Source organism: Elgaria multicarinata, chromosome 3 (assembly GCF_023053635.1).
Source record: "Elgaria multicarinata webbii isolate HBS135686 ecotype San Diego chromosome 3, rElgMul1.1.pri, whole genome shotgun sequence".
NCBI classification, from domain to species: domain Eukaryota; kingdom Metazoa; phylum Chordata; class Lepidosauria; order Squamata; family Anguidae; genus Elgaria; species Elgaria multicarinata.
Window position 1 is genome coordinate 152271611 of NC_086173.1, and position 17052 is coordinate 152288662.

At 46.4% G+C, this 17052-nt stretch overlaps 1 protein-coding gene and 4 non-coding genes across 5 annotated transcripts in view; all 5 read left to right on the forward strand.

The window, feature by feature from the left end:
* Nucleotides 1-2551: 2551 nt before the first annotated feature.
* The window catches only part of LOC134396051 (carnitine O-acetyltransferase-like), a 39381-nt gene continuing 24880 nt past the window's right edge, over nucleotides 2552-17052 (forward strand). The window contains exons 1-3 of the mRNA XM_063122391.1: nucleotides 2552-2670; nucleotides 8594-8815; nucleotides 10475-10593. Coding sequence (XP_062978461.1) covers nucleotides 2605-2670; nucleotides 8594-8815; nucleotides 10475-10593 — 407 coding nt within the window. The 5' untranslated portion in view covers nucleotides 2552-2604. The remainder of the gene's footprint in view (nucleotides 2671-8593; nucleotides 8816-10474; nucleotides 10594-17052) is intronic.
* On the forward strand, nucleotides 13547-13618 carry TRNAC-GCA (transfer RNA cysteine (anticodon GCA)). Its single transcript has one exon. It is a non-coding gene; the product is annotated as a tRNA-Cys (tRNA).
* TRNAC-GCA (transfer RNA cysteine (anticodon GCA)) lies at nucleotides 14403-14474 on the forward strand. The gene has a single exon. It is a non-coding gene; the product is annotated as a tRNA-Cys (tRNA).
* TRNAC-GCA (transfer RNA cysteine (anticodon GCA)) lies at nucleotides 15255-15326 on the forward strand. Its single transcript has one exon. It is a non-coding gene; the product is annotated as a tRNA-Cys (tRNA).
* TRNAC-GCA (transfer RNA cysteine (anticodon GCA)) lies at nucleotides 16951-17022 on the forward strand. The gene has a single exon. It is a non-coding gene; the product is annotated as a tRNA-Cys (tRNA).

A 17052-nucleotide genomic window follows, 5' to 3' on the forward strand; every position in this document is an offset into this window, starting at 1 on the left:
ACAGCTTTATGCTACAGGGGATAATTTGAGGGAAACAGGTACTTGGGATGAAGCCTTAGATCTTAGTTACTGGTAGCAAGAGCTTTAAGCTAAAATATGCTGGTATTTTTGACCACACCCCTTTTGTCTTTAAGTCCACCCACTAGTGGAATGTGGCCCCTAAGAGCATCTGTGAAATGGAATTTGGCCCTCAGGCTGAAAGAGGTTCCACACCCCTTGGGTATGGGGTTGAAGGCTTAGGGTGCAATCCTATGAATGTTGTTACAGGGAGGGAAAGTCCTACAACTCCCAGCATTCCCCAGCCATGCTGGCTGGGGAATACTGGGAGTTGTAGGACTTCCCCCCCCCCCCGTAACAATATGCATAGGATTGCACCCTTAGTGCAATAACATCAGGTCTCATAGTGGTCTATGACCTAGTTCTCATAAACTACCGTCTGTGTTTGGACTTTATCACACCTCTGCTGTATTTATTATTACGCCTGCAGTTTGTGAAAATGATCTAACACTGCAGCTGCCATAATTAGGGTTTCAACCTTCTTTTTTTTAATGCTCTTGGATTTTTTTTTGGCTTTAACAGCAGACTGACTCAAAGTATTTAATTAAGTAAAGAAGATTTTGCTCCCAGTTTATCCCCAGGCCAGGAAAAAGTAATTTTGCTTGACTGCAGTTAAAGATGCAGGAAGTAGGGCCAATTTGAAAATTTAAAAAGCAGCTTTAAGTATATTTCCTGCCATCGTCTCTTTGTCGCCTGAATCAGGTCATATACAACTTCTGAAAAATTAAGGAAGTATGTTGATCACAGTTAGTCACGGACAGTCTCTGAAAAATTAAGGAAAAGCATTCTCATAGTGCCAGACCCAGGGGAGGGGGGAAGTATTCTCTGACTTGGTTTCTCCTCCCCCCCAGACAAATCAATTTAAGGGTGACCCTATGGAAAGGAGGACAGGGCTCCTGTATCTTTAACAGTTGTATTGAAAAGGGAATTTCAGCAGATGTCATTTGTATGCATGTTGCACCTGGTGAAATTCCCTCTTCATCACAACAATTAAAGCTGCAGGAGCCCTGCCCTTTTCTGGTCACTTTTCCATCCAACTGTTAAAGATACAGGAGCCCTGTCCTCCTTTTCACATGGTCACCCTATCTTTAGATATTCATGTGTCTTAGGGCACAATCCTAGCCAGATGCTCATCAGCCTCTGAACTTGGAGGCTGATGGGCATCTTATGCAGAGCTTGAGGAATGTGGAGGCAATCTTTAAGGGTGACCCTATGGAAAGGAGGACAGGGCTCCTGTATCTTTAACAGTTGTATTGAAAAGGGAATTTCAGCAGATGTCATTTGTATGCATGCTGCACCTGGTGAAATTCCCTCTTTATCACAACAGTTAAAGCTGCAGGAGCTATACTAGAGTGACCAGATTTAAAAGAGGACAGGGCACCTGCAGCTTTAACTGTTGTGATGAAGAGGGGATTTCACCAGGTTCTCCATATATACAAATGACACCTGCTGAAATTCCCTTTTCAGTACAACTGTTAAAGGTACAGGAGCCCTGTCCTCCTTTCCATAGGGTCACCCTATGGTATGCCAGCCATGCTGCCTTTGGAGGCCCTCCTGGTAATTTGTCTGAGTGGGTCCCTGGAACTCTGCTCCAAAGTCCTGCCCTCACAGCACCACTGCTCAAAATATTAATTACAGCTGCTGCTTTTTCAAAAAGTAGTTTGTGTTGCCAGCTTTTCCCCCTGGCCCTTCTCCGTGTCAGGAAAAGCTGTGTATATACAGGGTGACCATTGGTGAGGGCCCATTTCTCAATATGGAATCAGACCTGCAGGCTGAAATGGTATTTCTATCAGCTCAGGCCTCTTCCACCACATTCTGTCCCGTGTGTAGGGCAGGCCTCTGACCAGCATCATAGGTGAGGTAATAGCTTTACAATACTGGAGCCACTTTCGGTTTACCATCAAAAGGTTCCTGTGACTTTAACAGCTGTGGAACAGGCAGATATTCAACTGGTGAAGTTCCCCTTTACATATACATTTCCGTAGTCCTGGAGAAGCCTGGTCATAAGAAAGGAAAGGAAGAAGAGCTGGGAAAATATCTTAGAGTTGGCAAAATTGTATATATTCCCTGCACAGATGGATTAAGAGTGTCATTTAGCTACACACTTACAACAGATCAATAAGGACTCATTGCGCTACACACTTACAACAGCTCAAATAAGGGAAAGCATGTATCTCTTATATCTTATATGGCAATGTTACAAAAGCACATTGCGTTCTTACGTAGTTACAATACATGACCTACTTGCAAACATATTTTGTTCTTTGATTGGGAAAGGAGAAGAAACGGGGAGGGGGGGGAACTCTGGCTCCATTAGTGCTAGAGAACAGCTCTTATAGAAAACTGACAGTAATTTGCACAAGGAAGATTGGGGGGGTGGGGGGAGAGAGAGAAGGCACCGCTCCCATTTCCAGCTTGTTAGCTTCCTCTCAGTTTCAGGAAGTGACAACTATTTGCAGCCGGGTCAATCAGAAGTCTCCCCCCCCCTCCGCCTTTCCAGTTCTGTAACCCCCCTCAGCTTTTAGGAGAGCGCATGGGATTTTTGCAATGGGAAGGTGGAGGTTGATGTGGCAGCCCTGGGGCTGCAGAAAGCCCCCAGTTTTGAAGTCCGCGGTGAGTAACAGACCCCCTTTTTTTCTTTTATTTTTTGCAAATAATAATTTAAAAAAAAAAAAACACTGGCGCGTGCAACGGGTCGCTTTTAGGCAAGCAGGGCGGGTGTGGCGGGTGTTTTGCAGCCATCGCCGACGTGCGGACGTGCAACGAGCGGCGTTTGCTGATGGAAGAAGGGGCGCTGGAGCCTGCGATGCAGAGCGAGAGAGATAGCTGAGGGCTTGGCTCGTAGTTTGCAAAGAGGCAGCTTAAACGGCTGGGATTCTGGCTCGCGTTGGTTTGGAAGCCGATGTCGAGCCGTTCAACGGGAGGCGCCTCCAAATAGGTGCGCGTGGGATCGGGCTGCCTGCAAACCTACACGCGAGTAAATTAACTATTAGGAGCGGTGTGGGAGCGGGACCCTCTGGCGTTTTCAGCCAAGGTTTCAGCCTGGGCGCTGGAGGGAATCGCCGCCGCCCGCCTCCAAGCGCTTGTCCTTTGATTTCCATATGGCAACCACAATCAGCCCGCGAGGGAAGGTGGCTGTTGTTTTCGTACAGAGTGTCACTTCTGGAGTCTGGTCCCGCGTGTGTGAAATCCATCCCACCCACCCCCGGGAAAACCCGTGCTCGCTTTCATTGTTACGAGTTGTAAGAAGGTTCACACACAGGCACAAATGTCTTAGGGTGCAACCCTATGCATGTTTAGACTGAAGAAAAGTCCTACAACTCCCAGCATTCCTCGGGCAGCGTGGCTTGCTGGAAGGTGCTGGGAGTTGTAGGATTTACTTCCGTCTAAACATGCATAGGATTGAGCCCTTAGGACATTTTTATTTCAGTCCGTGTTTTCTTCGTTGCCATGATTTGGATTAATTTATACTGTTCATTTTCGGTGTGTGTATTTTAAAAACTCATAATTTTATGCCACTGTATTTTTGAAAGTTTCTTGGTACCTCTCTGAATGTGTACCTAGAGCACCTCTTTTTCCTTCCCTTCTCAAGCCATTCTCTATCCCATCCTGATCTTATATTATTATCATCATCATCATCATCATTATTACTATTATTATTATTATTACAACTATTACTACATTTTATCCCACCTTTTTTCTTCTTGCAAGGGATCAAAGGAAGCTTTGTTCCTGGCTTTCTTCTTAATCTTCATACCCAAGTATCACCCAACTTTCAAGTAGTGTGATGACATTTGCCCATGTTCTTTCTTTGCTCATGGTTTACCTGCTGTCAGTTTTACTTAGGACAGCAGGTTCTCCATCCTGGACCACTTCAAAACTGCTGAGGGAGGGGGTGGCCTCGACTGAACACTTAATTCTTTTTCCCCCTCTTGTTTGTTTTGTTCTACAAATCAAAGTAGACACATAGTTTTTATTTTAATCACATTTTCCCCTTCATTATCAAAACCAGTGGCATATTATGGAATTCCCTCCTGTGGAATTCCTGCCTCTGGAGGTCAGGCAGGCACCAACTTTGTATTCCTTTCGGTGCCTCCTAAAAACATCTTCGTTCTGGGAAGCCTTCCCTTGATGACCAGCTGTGGTTCACTTTGCATTTTGCTTTTATTTTTTAAAAATCTATTTTATTATATTTATATCCTGCCCTTTTTCCTCCAAGGAACCCAAGGTGGCGTACATAATCCTTCTCTGTATGTTATCCTCACAACAACAACCCTGTGAGGTAGGTTGGGCTGGGAGTCTGTGACTGGCACAAAGTCACCCAGTGGGTTTCCATGGCCGATTGGGGACTAGAACCCGGATCTCCCAACTCCCAGTCCAACACCTTAGCCATTACACCACACTGGCTCTTTAACGTGTTTTTATTCTGTTCTTATTTTATTTTTGTACACCGCTCTGAAATATTGAATGGGGAGCAGTATATAAATAATGTAAATAAATTAATAAAATCACAAGCCTTGGGCCTATGCTTTTGAAAAGGGGCCTATTTAAATGATAAAAGGTTTAAGAACCAAATTGTAGAGTGCTGAAGCGCTGTTTTATGAAAACTGTGGGCAGCAGGCCAGGGCTTTATTAGCCTGTTTGATAATTTGGCTCTGGTCAAAATGGCCTCAGATCTCCATGATGAAGGAAAAGAAACCAAATCCACACCAAGGTCAGAAGTTCGTGACTGTTCTGTAACCGTGCCATAGACCACTTGAATGAAGTGGACTATCAGTGGTTTGCAGACCCCAGTTTGTGAACCTCTGTGCTAGGAATCGTGTTATATAGCCTATCTAACTAACCACTGTGTGTTTTGTGGGTGATATATTTAAATCTGAATAAAAGCTAACTTCTCATAAAAATAAAAATGATGTGTAAAGTGCTTCTTATTCTGCTCTAATTTGTTTGCTGTGAATTTACTGGGTTGCCTTAGGCTAGGCGCTGTCCCTTGCTACCCCACTCCACCCATGTGAAACTGGAGATGGGGGAGTGTTCATACACTTGCATCTGAATCGCTGCAAAGGAGTCTGGACTTTGAACAGAAATCGCTTAAGGAGGCCTGGATTTCTTAAAGCAACCATCTCTAACTCAGTGCCTTCCAGATTATTTGGACTACAACTCCCATCACTCCAGCTGATCCAAGACATCTGGAGGGCACCAGGTTGGGAAGGGTGGCTTAAAGTCTCTTACAGCCAGCAAGGCCTTGCTATTTCCTTTAGTTGGAGAGATTGCTGGCTGAACAACCAGTAGATGCTCTTGGAACTCGCTGGAAGTCCCTGGACTCTTCATCTCTGTTTAGGATGATGCCATCGAGGTGTGTGTGTGTACTCCAGACAGAGAAAGAGGCAAAGGGGGAGCTTTGAGCTCCGGTAAACAAGAACTGCCTCCTCCACTGGTGTGGCTGTAAATAAACTCAAACGTGCAAGAAATAACTCCAGTCTCTGGTGATCTGTTCCTCCAAAAGAAACCAAATCTGGGGAAAGTGGGGGGGCCTTGGAACTTCTCACTTGTCTGGAAAGTGGGGAGTGTACAACAGGAATAGCAAATCTGGCCTCCCATGCAGAGTAGTTGGCATTATAATGTAGCCTTCCCCAACCTGGTGCCCTCCGTATGTTTTGGACTACAGCTCCCAGAATTCTTGACTTGGCTATAGTAGCTGGGATTGATGGGAGTTGTAGTCCAAAACATTTGGAAGGTACTAATTTGGGAAAGGCTTAAGTGGTTTGAAGACACATTATCAATGTAGCCCCACTGATATCTACTTGGATGTAACTCCACTGGATTTAGTTGCTGTTACTCTCTGGTAAGTGGGTACAGGATTGCAGCCTAAGGTTACAATCCTGTTCACATTTATTTGAGAGTAAATCCTGCTGAACTCCATGGGGCACACTTCTGAGCAGACCTGCATAGGATTGCATTGTTAAACACTACATAAATGTCAAGTATTATTATTACACTCATTGGCTTAAATTGTTTCTCACTAGACAATTTAGAATATTGTCTGCACCAGGGGTGGGTGATGTGTGACCCACTAGCTGTTTTGGCCTACAGTTCCCATCAGCCCTAACAAGCTGAGCCATTACTGAGAGATCATGGTTTTAGGCCAAAATTTGGAGAGCTAGAAGTTGCTCCCCCCTGGCCTATACCTGTTTACTAGCTGAACTGCTGCAATTCTCTTTCAGGTTGCAAGAGCTTCCCTACCAGTAGTTCGTCCGTTCTTACTCACCGTAACTGTTCTTACTCACCATAACATAATAATGAACTGTTCATTATTAATCACATTAATTATTTCTTTCCTGCCTCTTTTTCCATCATGAAACTCAAAGTGCTGTGTGTAGGGTGCTTAGGTGTTCTTCCAGCTGAGACCTAGCATCGCCCAGGCCTACTTTGCTTCAGTGTGGTGGCTCCATCATGTGTCTTTAGACTGCCCTGGGAGGGGCTACATTGGTATTCCAGCTCTCCTCAGAGCAAAGTACATACCCAATCTGTGAAATAGGTTAAGCCTCTCTTCCCCAATCTGGCACATTGCAGATGTTTTGGTTAGGGAGACATTTTTGTCCCTCTCTCAAAATACTAGAATCCAGGGTCATCCCAGGAAGCTGATTGGTGGGAGATCCAGAACAAATAAAAGGAATGACTTCTTTACATAGCACATAGTTAAATTATGGAACTCACTACCACAAGATGTAGTGGTGGCCACCAATTTGAATGGCTTTAAAAGGGGATTGGATAAATTCCTGGAGGCAAAGGCTATCAATAGCTACTAGCCCTGATGGTTGTGTGCTGTCTCCAGTATTTGAGGCAATAAGCCTGTGTGCACCAGTTGCTGGGGAACATGGGTTGGAGGGTGCTGTTGCTCCCTGTCCTGCTTGTTCATCCCTGGCCGATGGGAGGTTGGCCACTGTGTGAACAGAGTGCTGGACTACATGGACCCTTGGTCTGATCCAGCATGGCCCTTCTTATGTTCTCAACTCTCATCAGCCCTAAGCTAGCCGAGCCAATGGTAAGAAATCCTGGGAAGTGTAGTCCAAAACATTTGAAGGGCACTGTGGCATTCCCACCTCTTCCCAGTGAGAACTCCACTTCTCTAAGGCCTTTCTCATCCCAGCAGAAAACACCTCCCCCTCCCAACATACTTTTAGGCTCAGGCTCAACTCACACTCAGTCCTCTGTCTGTGAGGACACACAAGCTGGGTTCACAAAACATGCTAACCCACCCAACATGGGTTGTTGTTGTTGAGCCATGGGTTATTTTGTTGTTGAATGCAGCAGCATATTTTCCACAGGGTGGGTTATCGTGTTGCCTGAATGCAGCGCATTTGCTGCAGGGTTGCTCATTAACTATTATTTTTATTTTTATTTGTATCCTGCCTTTTGCCCAATGCTGGGCCTCAAGGCAGCCTTGTGGCTATGCATTAACCACCCTGAACACACCAACAACAAGCCATGGAGGTGGCTTTTTTGAGAAAAATAAACCACACTGCATAGTTAAGAAGCCACCCTGTGGACAACATGCAGTGTTCAGACAACACATTAGAGAACATAAATTAATAGAACCGTTAAGTGTTATATGTTTACTATTCAACAATTTAGTGCTGTAATTAATAAAGTTTTTTTAATGCAAATCCTACACCTTCTCCTCTTTGCTACCCACTTTTCTGAGAGTTATACCTGCTAAGTCCAATGGGGGTTACTTCCAAGTAGACATCCATAGGATTGGCTTACTCCCAAATAAATGTCTACAGGATTGTAACCTTAGGCTGCAATCATGTGCCCACTTACCAGAGAGCAACACTCTCTAAATTCAGTGGGGTTACTTCCAAGTAGACATCGGTAGGATTGCACTGATAATGTGTCTTCAAACCTCTTAAGCCTTCCTCAAATTAGTACCTTTCAAAAAAAATTGGACTACAACTCCCATCAATCCCAGCCACTATGGCCAAGTCAGGAATGCTAGGAACTGTAGTCAAAACATCTGGAGGGTACCAGGTTGGGGAAGGCTACATTAGGACTACAACCACCCTGCATGAGAGGCCAGATTTGTTATCCCTGGTATATGCTCCCGACTTGCCAGAGCCGTGAAAGCTTCCAGGAGGCCACACTTTTCTCAGACCAACCTTCCCCACCTGATGCAGAAGGTTGGTCTTCCAGCTCCCATCAGCCCCTGCTAGGATTATGGGAGTTGAAGCCCACAACATCTGGAGGGCACCAGGTTGGGGAAGGTTCCTCTAGACATGTGTAGGCTCTCAGACCAGTGCCAAACTTCCAAATCATTTAGGAGGCAGGCTAGCCGGCATGTTCTCTATGGTCTCTTCATGCATCCAGTAACCATGGATACCAAACACCAATTCGGGCTTGAGCAATGAAAACACACATGTTTGTGTGCATCTACTTGTGGTGGGAACTAAGCCACTGTTAAAAGTGGGTGAAGGGCCTGTTAAGCCGAAATGGCTGTCCATTTGAAAGTGGTCTCTGGTCCTTTCTTCCCTTCCAGGTGCTCCACTGCAGGCATGCCTCGTCTTTCCCGCTCCCCCGCCAGCCCCTGCCCTCGCTGGCCCAAACCATGGCCCGGTACCTGCGTTCCCTGGAGCCCCTGGTGAGCCCCGAGGAGCTGGAGCAGACGCGGCAACTGGTGTCGGAGTTCGAAGCGCCGGACGGAGAGGGCGAGAGGCTCCAGGCACGGCTGCAACGCAGGGCGGCTCGCATGGAGAACTGGGTAAGGACCCAGGAGCCTGTGGGAAACGGGTGAAGTGTGGAGAGATCTAAAGTAGAAATAGACAGGCCTTCTGACTCCCAACAGGCCTCATGGTCTTGGAAACCGTCCCCCACAGCTGTTTTCTCCCATGCCAGCCCAGTTAGAGGCCGAGGGCTCTGATAGGCAAAGAGCTCTTAAGCCTTCTTCTTTAGTAGGCACCTCAGCTGTGCTCTGCCACTTGCTTATAATCGTGTTTGTATGCAATGCTAAACCAGAATTCTGGAGAATCCTAGTTTATCCTGAACAAGCTGCATGCTGGCATATACAGCCTGTTTGCTTACGTTTAGCTCCTCCAGGAATGGTTTTTGTAAGCTGCGGTAGGCAACTTGCAGCCTTCCAAATGTTTTGGCTTATCGTTCCCATTATTCCTCACCACTGGCTTTGCTGGCTAATTGTAGGCTAAAACATCTTGAGTGCCGCAAATGCCCCATGCCTGGGGCAAAATTTAGTGTGTCATCTGAACCAGAGCTTTTGGCTTACTGCTCCAAAACAAGCCAGGAACGGTAAACAAAGAGCAAAACCCTGTTTTGTGATTCTGGTTTGTCAAGGGAGCAACAAACATGATCTCTAGTTCCAGCAACATGTGAAATCAACTTCCCCCTACCAATTTGTGCTTTCCAGTTGTTTTGATGGCAGCTCCTGGCGTTCCTGGTGCAGAGAGTTGCCTAGGCTGGTTGGGGCAGATAGGAGATGAAGTCCAAGACATCTGGAGAGCACAAACAAATCCTCCTTGGTTTGTGTAGTGGTTGTGCTAGTGGGGAGGAGCAAAGTGGGATTGAACAAGCTGAACGCACCAGGGCACATCTTGTTCATGATAAGCTGAGATTCTCTGGAGTTCTGGCTTATTGTTGTGACTGAACACAGCCCATATCTTGGCTCCTGCTGGGGAATCAGCAACCGAGGTGCGTCATAAGGGCAGAGGCTTGTCAAGACCTCTGCTGCTGTTTACATTGGAGCAGGAGGGGAAGGAAGGCACCGACGAGTCCTTTGTCTGTGCCCCACATGCCAAAGAAATGAGTGGGGATAGAGTATGATGACCAAGTTAAATCTGCCATTTCTTCTAATCTTGGGGGTGGGGGGGAATTTCCTTCAGATACAAATACTGGCTTCAGAGGAGGAAATTTCCTCTGGGCCATGACGGGGAGGAAAGGGTTAAAACTACTCCGCTTATCCGTCCTGTTCCTGTTTATTACTAGCACCCTGCCCCCAAACTTGATGCATTTTTAAAAAATAATCATATTTATTTATTTATTGCATTTTTATACCGCTCAATAACCGAAGCTCCCTGGGCAGTTAAGTAAGCACGTTAAAATTTGCCCCTGAAATCATTGCTCATTCTTCCCTTGTTTACCTCCTGCTTCCTATTCACTCCCCTTCCTCTGTTTCCCCTGTGTCTTCGATTGGAAGCCCCTCAAGGCAGGGACCTGGCTTCTTGTATGCTGTGAAGCACTATTCACATTGCCAGCATTATAAAAATAATAGTGGATGATGAGCCTATCAGTGGCTCTTGGGCCTTTGCCAGATGGACTGGGGGTGGGGGGTGCAGAATGGCACCAGGGGAAGTGTTGTAGACCTTCCTCCTCCTCTCAGATATTCTAACAGTCTCTCCCTTCATCCCAGATCACGGATTGGTGGGTTCAGTCGGCCTATCTGGAAAGCCGCCTCCCGCTGGCTGTTCACTCGAGCCCGGCTGTTGTGCTGCCAAAGCAGGATTTTAATGATTGGAAAGGTCAACTGAGGTAAGAGGTGGGGTGGGGACAGAAGGGGGCTCGAGACAGGCCTTTGGGGGGGCTTTGGCACAGCTCTGGAGTTGGTGCCGGGCCCTTGGGAAACATTGAGGGAATGGTGAAGGCCACATGTTTTGAGATCAGTCTCCCTTTCCCCTGAACTGAGCAGAGCGCCTCTTTTCATGAGGATTAGAGATGAAGCTCGGCTAGCTCACTCTTTATCCAGAGCGTATCTAGGATAAAGGAGAGGTTCTCTTGCCCACCCCACCCTTATGCAAGGAGCTGTAAGTGCCCTCTTCTGAGGAGTGCACGGCTCCTGCCACATCCTCCAGTTTTTGGAGCGGTTTACCTATGCACCTCATAACAGTGTAAGAAGTGCCATGCTGGATCAGACCAAGGGTCCATCTAGTCCAACACTTCGTTCACACAGTGGCCAACCAGCCATTGACCAGGGACAACGGGCTCAAGTTAAAGGAAGCCAGATTCCAGCTGGACATCAGGAAAAACTTCCTGACTGTTAGAGCAGTACGACAATGGAATCGGTTACCTAGAGAGGTTGTGGGCTCTCCCACACTAGAGGCCTTCAAGAGACAGCTGGACAACCATCTGTCAGGGATGCTTTAGGATGGATTCCTGCATTGAGCAGGGGGTTGGACTCGATGGCCTTGTAGGCCCCTTCCAACTCTGCTATTCTATGATTCTATGACATGAGTACAGCAGCACCCTCCATGTTCCCCAGCAACTGGTGTACATAGGCATATTGCCTTTGTGTCATGTTTCCCAAAACCTACCGCCATATTGGAAGACAATAAAGAGGTCTGCCACGTTTGTGAACCGCCTAGAGAGCTTCGGCTATTGGGTGGTATAAAAATGTAATAAATAAATAAATAAACCCACAAAGTTTTATTTAGGCAATAAACATCTCTTCCCACGTGAAGAGAGTCCAACCTCTAGGAACTTTCCTTTAGGCAAAACTATGCAAACTAAGCGAGAGAATTGTCCTTTCAAGAAGAATGGAAGGCCTTTTCTCAGAATGCTTTAACTTCAGGGAGACTGGTTCTGAAGATGCCTTTGGCGAGAAGGTAGCCGGGCCGACCTTCTCTCACCTTCCTTTAGCTCCATCCGTTTTAGTCTGCGGCGTACTCTAGGATCAGCTAGCCTTGAAGTGCCCTCCCCCTCGGAAGGATGCTGATTTCCCACACGTTGGGTGTTGTTAACGTTTTCAGAGATAAGGACTGGCAAAGGTTCATTCCCAGCTGGTAAAGAGCGCGTGAGAGTCACCTCCCCCACTCCCCATATAGGCTAGTATATTTCTGGCACCGTCTCTTCTGCTTCAGAATCTGATTCTCATAGATCGCCTGAAACTCCTTCCCCCAGCCTAAGGGGAACAGGCCATGGCATGACACTCTGATACCCTCTTCTTCCTCCTTAGCTCTGTCCCCTGGAGTACACTGCACCCCTCTTCCCCATGACCCTTCAGAGCAAGCAGCTTCTTTAGGGTGACCATATGAAAAGGAGGACAAGGCTCCTGTATCTTTAACAGTTGTATTGAAAAGGGAATTTCAGCAGGTGTCATTTGTATATATGGGGAACCTGGTGAAATTTCCTCTTCATCACAACAGTAAAAACTGCAGGTGCCCTGCCCTCTTTTAAATCTGGTCACTCTAGTATAGCTCCTGCAGCTTTAACTGTTGTGATGAAGAGGGAATTTCACCAGGTTCCCCATATATACAAATGACACCTGCTGAAATTCCCTTTTCTATGCAACTGTTAAAGATACAGGAGCCCTGTCCTCCTTTTCATATGGTCACCCTAAAGGCTTCTTTTCATTCCAATGGTGGGCTAGGCCAAAAATGCTGGCATATTTTAGCTAAACACTCTTATGGTCAGTAACTAAGTCTTAGGAGAGGCAGTTCAATCTTTTAGAATGGGGTGGGGTGGGGGGTCCGGGAGAAGGAGGCATGGTCATCTGGGAAATCCCAGAGAGACCGTGCGAAAGCCCCAGCAGGCCATATTTGGCCTGTGGGCCTCAGGTTCAGCATGCCTGGTTTAAGACCTTCAGGCCAATACTATTTTGTGGCAGAGATTCTGTCTGTTTCCTCCTTCCCTGAAACGGGCTGCGGATGTTAATACTCCCATGCAGCCAGCCCAGTGCATGGTTCCTTCTGGGTTTGGCCTGTAGCGCTGGATCTTACCACCCAGTGAGGAAGTTGCATCATCCATGGGTGGGCAATGTGCAGCCCTCTGCATGTTTTTGGACTACAACTCCCATCATGCATCACCACTGGCTCTGCTAGGTAAGGCTGATGGGAGTTGCAGTCCACAAGTGGACCACCCCAGCATAGATTGTAGGTTATGCAGGTTATGTCCCCTGCACAGCCTCCTCCATTAGATGAGTGCCCTGCCCTGCCAAGATGATGACAGCCAGTGTGATGTAGCGGTTAGAACGTTGGACTGGGACTCAGGAGATCCGGGTTCTATTCCCCACTCGGCCATGAAGCTCGCTGGGTGATTTTGGGCCAGTCACTGACTCTCAGCTTCACTTACCTCACAAGGTGGTTGTTGTAAGGATAAAATGGAGAGGAGGAGGATCACGTAAGCTGCCTTGGGCTCTTTGCATGAGGAAAAACGGTGGGATATAAATATAATAATAAATAAAAATGAATAAAAATCCGAGTCCAACAACTGTAAGTTTCTACCAGCACTAAACTGCTGATGTGAGGTCATCTGAGACAACATGCATTCAACCTGTCACCCAAATGCTTCAGAATGAGTAATTATGATTAGAGAGAAGTTTATCCGAACAAATAACTAGTTAAGCATGATATAATTATAATTTGTGTGGGTGGCAAGTAACACAGTGATCCCTGTGCTGAATAAACCTGTTACTGGCAGCAGATGAAAGTGGACTAAGTGAATGAACCGGTATCCATAACTAGACTTCTTGGGAAGGAATAATCAGGTTGGGGGTATAGCTCAGCGGTAGAGCATTTGACTGCAGATCAAGAGGTCCCTGGTTCAACTCCGGGTGCCCCCTATTTTTGAAGGAATTCATTTGTGTGTTCAGCCTTCCCTACCCCAGGAGTCACAGAGTACATAAAGTCTAGAAATTCCTTTTATTAGAAGACTATGTAAAGAAATTATAGGACAGGTCGCATTATCCTGAGCTAAGGTTCTTAGTGACATGTGCTGGAGGCATAGCTCAGTGGTAAAGCACTTGACTGACGATCATAAAGCCCTTGGTTCAAATCAAGGTGCCCAACTTTTGGAGAATGCATTTTTAGTTCTTCCTAGACTCAAAGGCTCACTGTGGGTAAAATCCACAAAAGTTTAACCACACATAATGGAATATGTGTAGTGGGAACTACAAACAGCATTTTTTAAAAAAATAAATAAGTTGCTAAGCCAGGGGTCCATAAATTCTGACTGGTCTTGGTAGCCAGCCCAAATTTATACTTCCCTGAGGGAAGATCATAGAATAGCAGAGTTGGAAGGAACCTGCAAGGCCATCGAGTCCAACCCCCTGCTCAATGCAGGAATCCACCCTAAAGCATCCCTGACAGATGGTTGTCCAGCTGCCTCTTGAAGGCATCTAGTGTGGGAGAGCCCACAACCTCTCTAGGTAACTGGTTCCATTGCCATACTGCTCTAACTGTCAGGAAGTTTTTCCTGATGTCCAGCCGGAATCTGGCTTCCTGTAACTATAATGTTACCCCTGTAGCTATAATGTTTGAAAACCATTACTCATAAATATATGGCAGAGAGCTATGTGGCAAAACCAGTATCCATAACTACATTCTAGATGACATATCCTGTGTGCTGGGGGTATAGCTCAGCGGTAGAGCATTTGACTGCAGATCAAGAGGTCCCTGGTTCAACTCCGGGTGCCCCCTATTTTTGGAGGAATTCATTTGTGTGTTCAGCCTTCCCTATCCCAGGAGACACAGAGTACATAGAGTCTAGAAATTCCTTTTATTAGAAGACTATGTAAAGAAGTTATAGGACAGGTTGCATTATCCTGAGCTAAGGTTCTTTGTGACATGTGCTGGAGGCATAGCTCAGTGGTAAAGCACTTGACTGACGATCATAAAGCCCTTGGTTCAAATCAAGGGGCCCAACTTTTGGAGAATGCATTTTTAGTTCTTCCTAGACTCAAAGGCTCACTGTGGGTAAAATCCACAAATGCTTAACCACACATAATGGAATATGTGTAGTGGGAACTACAAACAGCATTTAAAAAATAAATAAATTGCTAAGCCAGGGGTCCATAAATTCTGACTGGTCTTGGTAGCCAGCCCAAATTTATACTTCCCTGCGGGAAGATCATAGAATAGCAGAGTTGGAAGGAACCTGCAAGGCCATCGAGTCCAACCCCCTGCTCAATGCAGGAATCCACCCTAAAGCATCCCTGACAGATGGTTGTCCAGCTGCCTCTTGAAGGCATCTAGTGTGGGAGAGCCCACAACCTCTCTAGGTAACTGGTTCCATTGCCATACTGCTCTAACTGTCAGGAAGTTTTTCCTGATGTCCAGCCAGAATCTGGCTTCCTGTAACTATAATGTTACCCCTGTAGCTATAATGTTTGAAAACCATTACTCATAAATATATGGCAGAGAGCTATGTGGCAAAACCAGTATCCATAACTACATTCTAGATGACATATCCTGTGTGCTGGGGGTATAGCTCAGCGGTAGAGCATTTGACTGCAGATCAAGAGGTCCCTGGTTCAACTCCGGGTGCCCCCTATTTTTGGAGGAATTCATTTGTGTGTTCAGCCTTCCCTATCCCAGGAGACACAGAGTACATAAAGTCTAGAAATTCCTTTTATTAGAAGACTATGTAAAGAAGTTATAGGACAGGTTGCATTATCCTGAGCTAAGGTTCTTTGTGACATGTGCTGGAGGCATAGCTCAGTGGTAAAGCACTTGACTGACGATCATAAAGCCCTTGGTTCAAATCAAGGGGCCCAACTTTTGGAGAATGCATTTTTAGTTCTTCCCTGACTCAAAGGCTCACTGTGGGTAAAATCCACAAATGCTTAACCACACATAATGGAATATGTGTAGTGGGAACTACAAACAGCATTTAATAAATAAATAAATTGCTAAGCCAGGGGTCCATAAATTCTGACTGGTCTTGGTAGCCAGCCCAAATTTATACTTCCCTGCGGGAAGATCATAGAATAGCAGAGTTGGAAGGAACCTGCAAGGCCATCGAGTCCAACCCCCTGCTCAATGAAGGAATCCACCCTAAAGCATCCCTGACAGATGGTTGTCCAGCTGCCTCTTGAAGGCCTCTAGTGTGGGAGAGCCCACAACCTCCCTTGGTAACTGATTCCACCATTGCACTGCTCTAACAGTTAGGAAGTTTTTCCTGATGTCCAGCCGGAATCTGGCTTCCTTTAACTTGAGCCCGTTATTCCGTGTCCTGCACTCTGGGAGGATCGAGAAGAGATCCTGGCCCTCCTCTGTGTGACAACCTTTGAAGTATTTGAAGAGTGCTATCATGTCTCCCCTCAATCTTCTCTTCTCCAGGCTAAACATGCCCAGTTCTTTCAGTCTCTCTTCATAGGGTTTTGTTTCCAGACCCCTGATCATCCTGGTTGCCCTCCTCTGGGAAGGGGTTCAATTCTGACATCATGCTGAACTTTAGGTGGCTGAATTCGAGGTCCGTGAAGCACTCTGGGAGCTTTGCATTGAGGCATCTGGTTGTTCGCAGTGGGAACAGAATGCTAGAGTAGACGGGATTTTGATCTGATCCAGCACAGCTCTTCAGATATAGGGTCCAGTGTGACCAGGGCCGACAGAGCTCAGGAGGGGAAGGCGGTGGCTCAACTCTTGAGCTTTGAAGAGGCTTTTCAAAAAGGTTTGTGGTCAGTGTGAGGTCTAGGAGATGCCCGTCTCTAAATACCGGAGAAGTTTGGGGGATATTGATAGAATTTTAAAAGGCAAGGTGGTATGCACATTCATGGACCCCTGCTTGGGATTCCTCAGAAGCTTATCATGGTCCCTTAAGAAGATGAGTGGTAGCACAGAAGTGTCCATGGAAGAAGACATACCCATCACTGCTAATCTATCCCTGCAGTGTACACCCACAAAAAGTGCTGGGTGTGTTCTCTGTTTGCAAGGGTGGGGTGATGGCGATGCATGGCTCTGGCCAGTGCTCCGTGCCAACTGACACTGTGTGCTCTACAATATATCCCCTTTGCAAAGCACAAATGTGCAAGGAGTTGTTTCTCACCACTAAAGCAGAAAGAGTTTCCCCTGTAGGTATAATGTTCGAAAACCATTACTCATAAATATATGGCAGAGAGCTATGTGGCAAAACCAGTATCCACAACTACACTCTAGATGACATATCTTGCATGCTGGGGGTATAGCTCAGCGGTAGAGCATTTGACTGCAGATCAAGAGGTCCCTGGTTCAACTCCGGGTGCCCCCTGGCCTTTTTTGTTTTGTTTTGTTTTAAGAG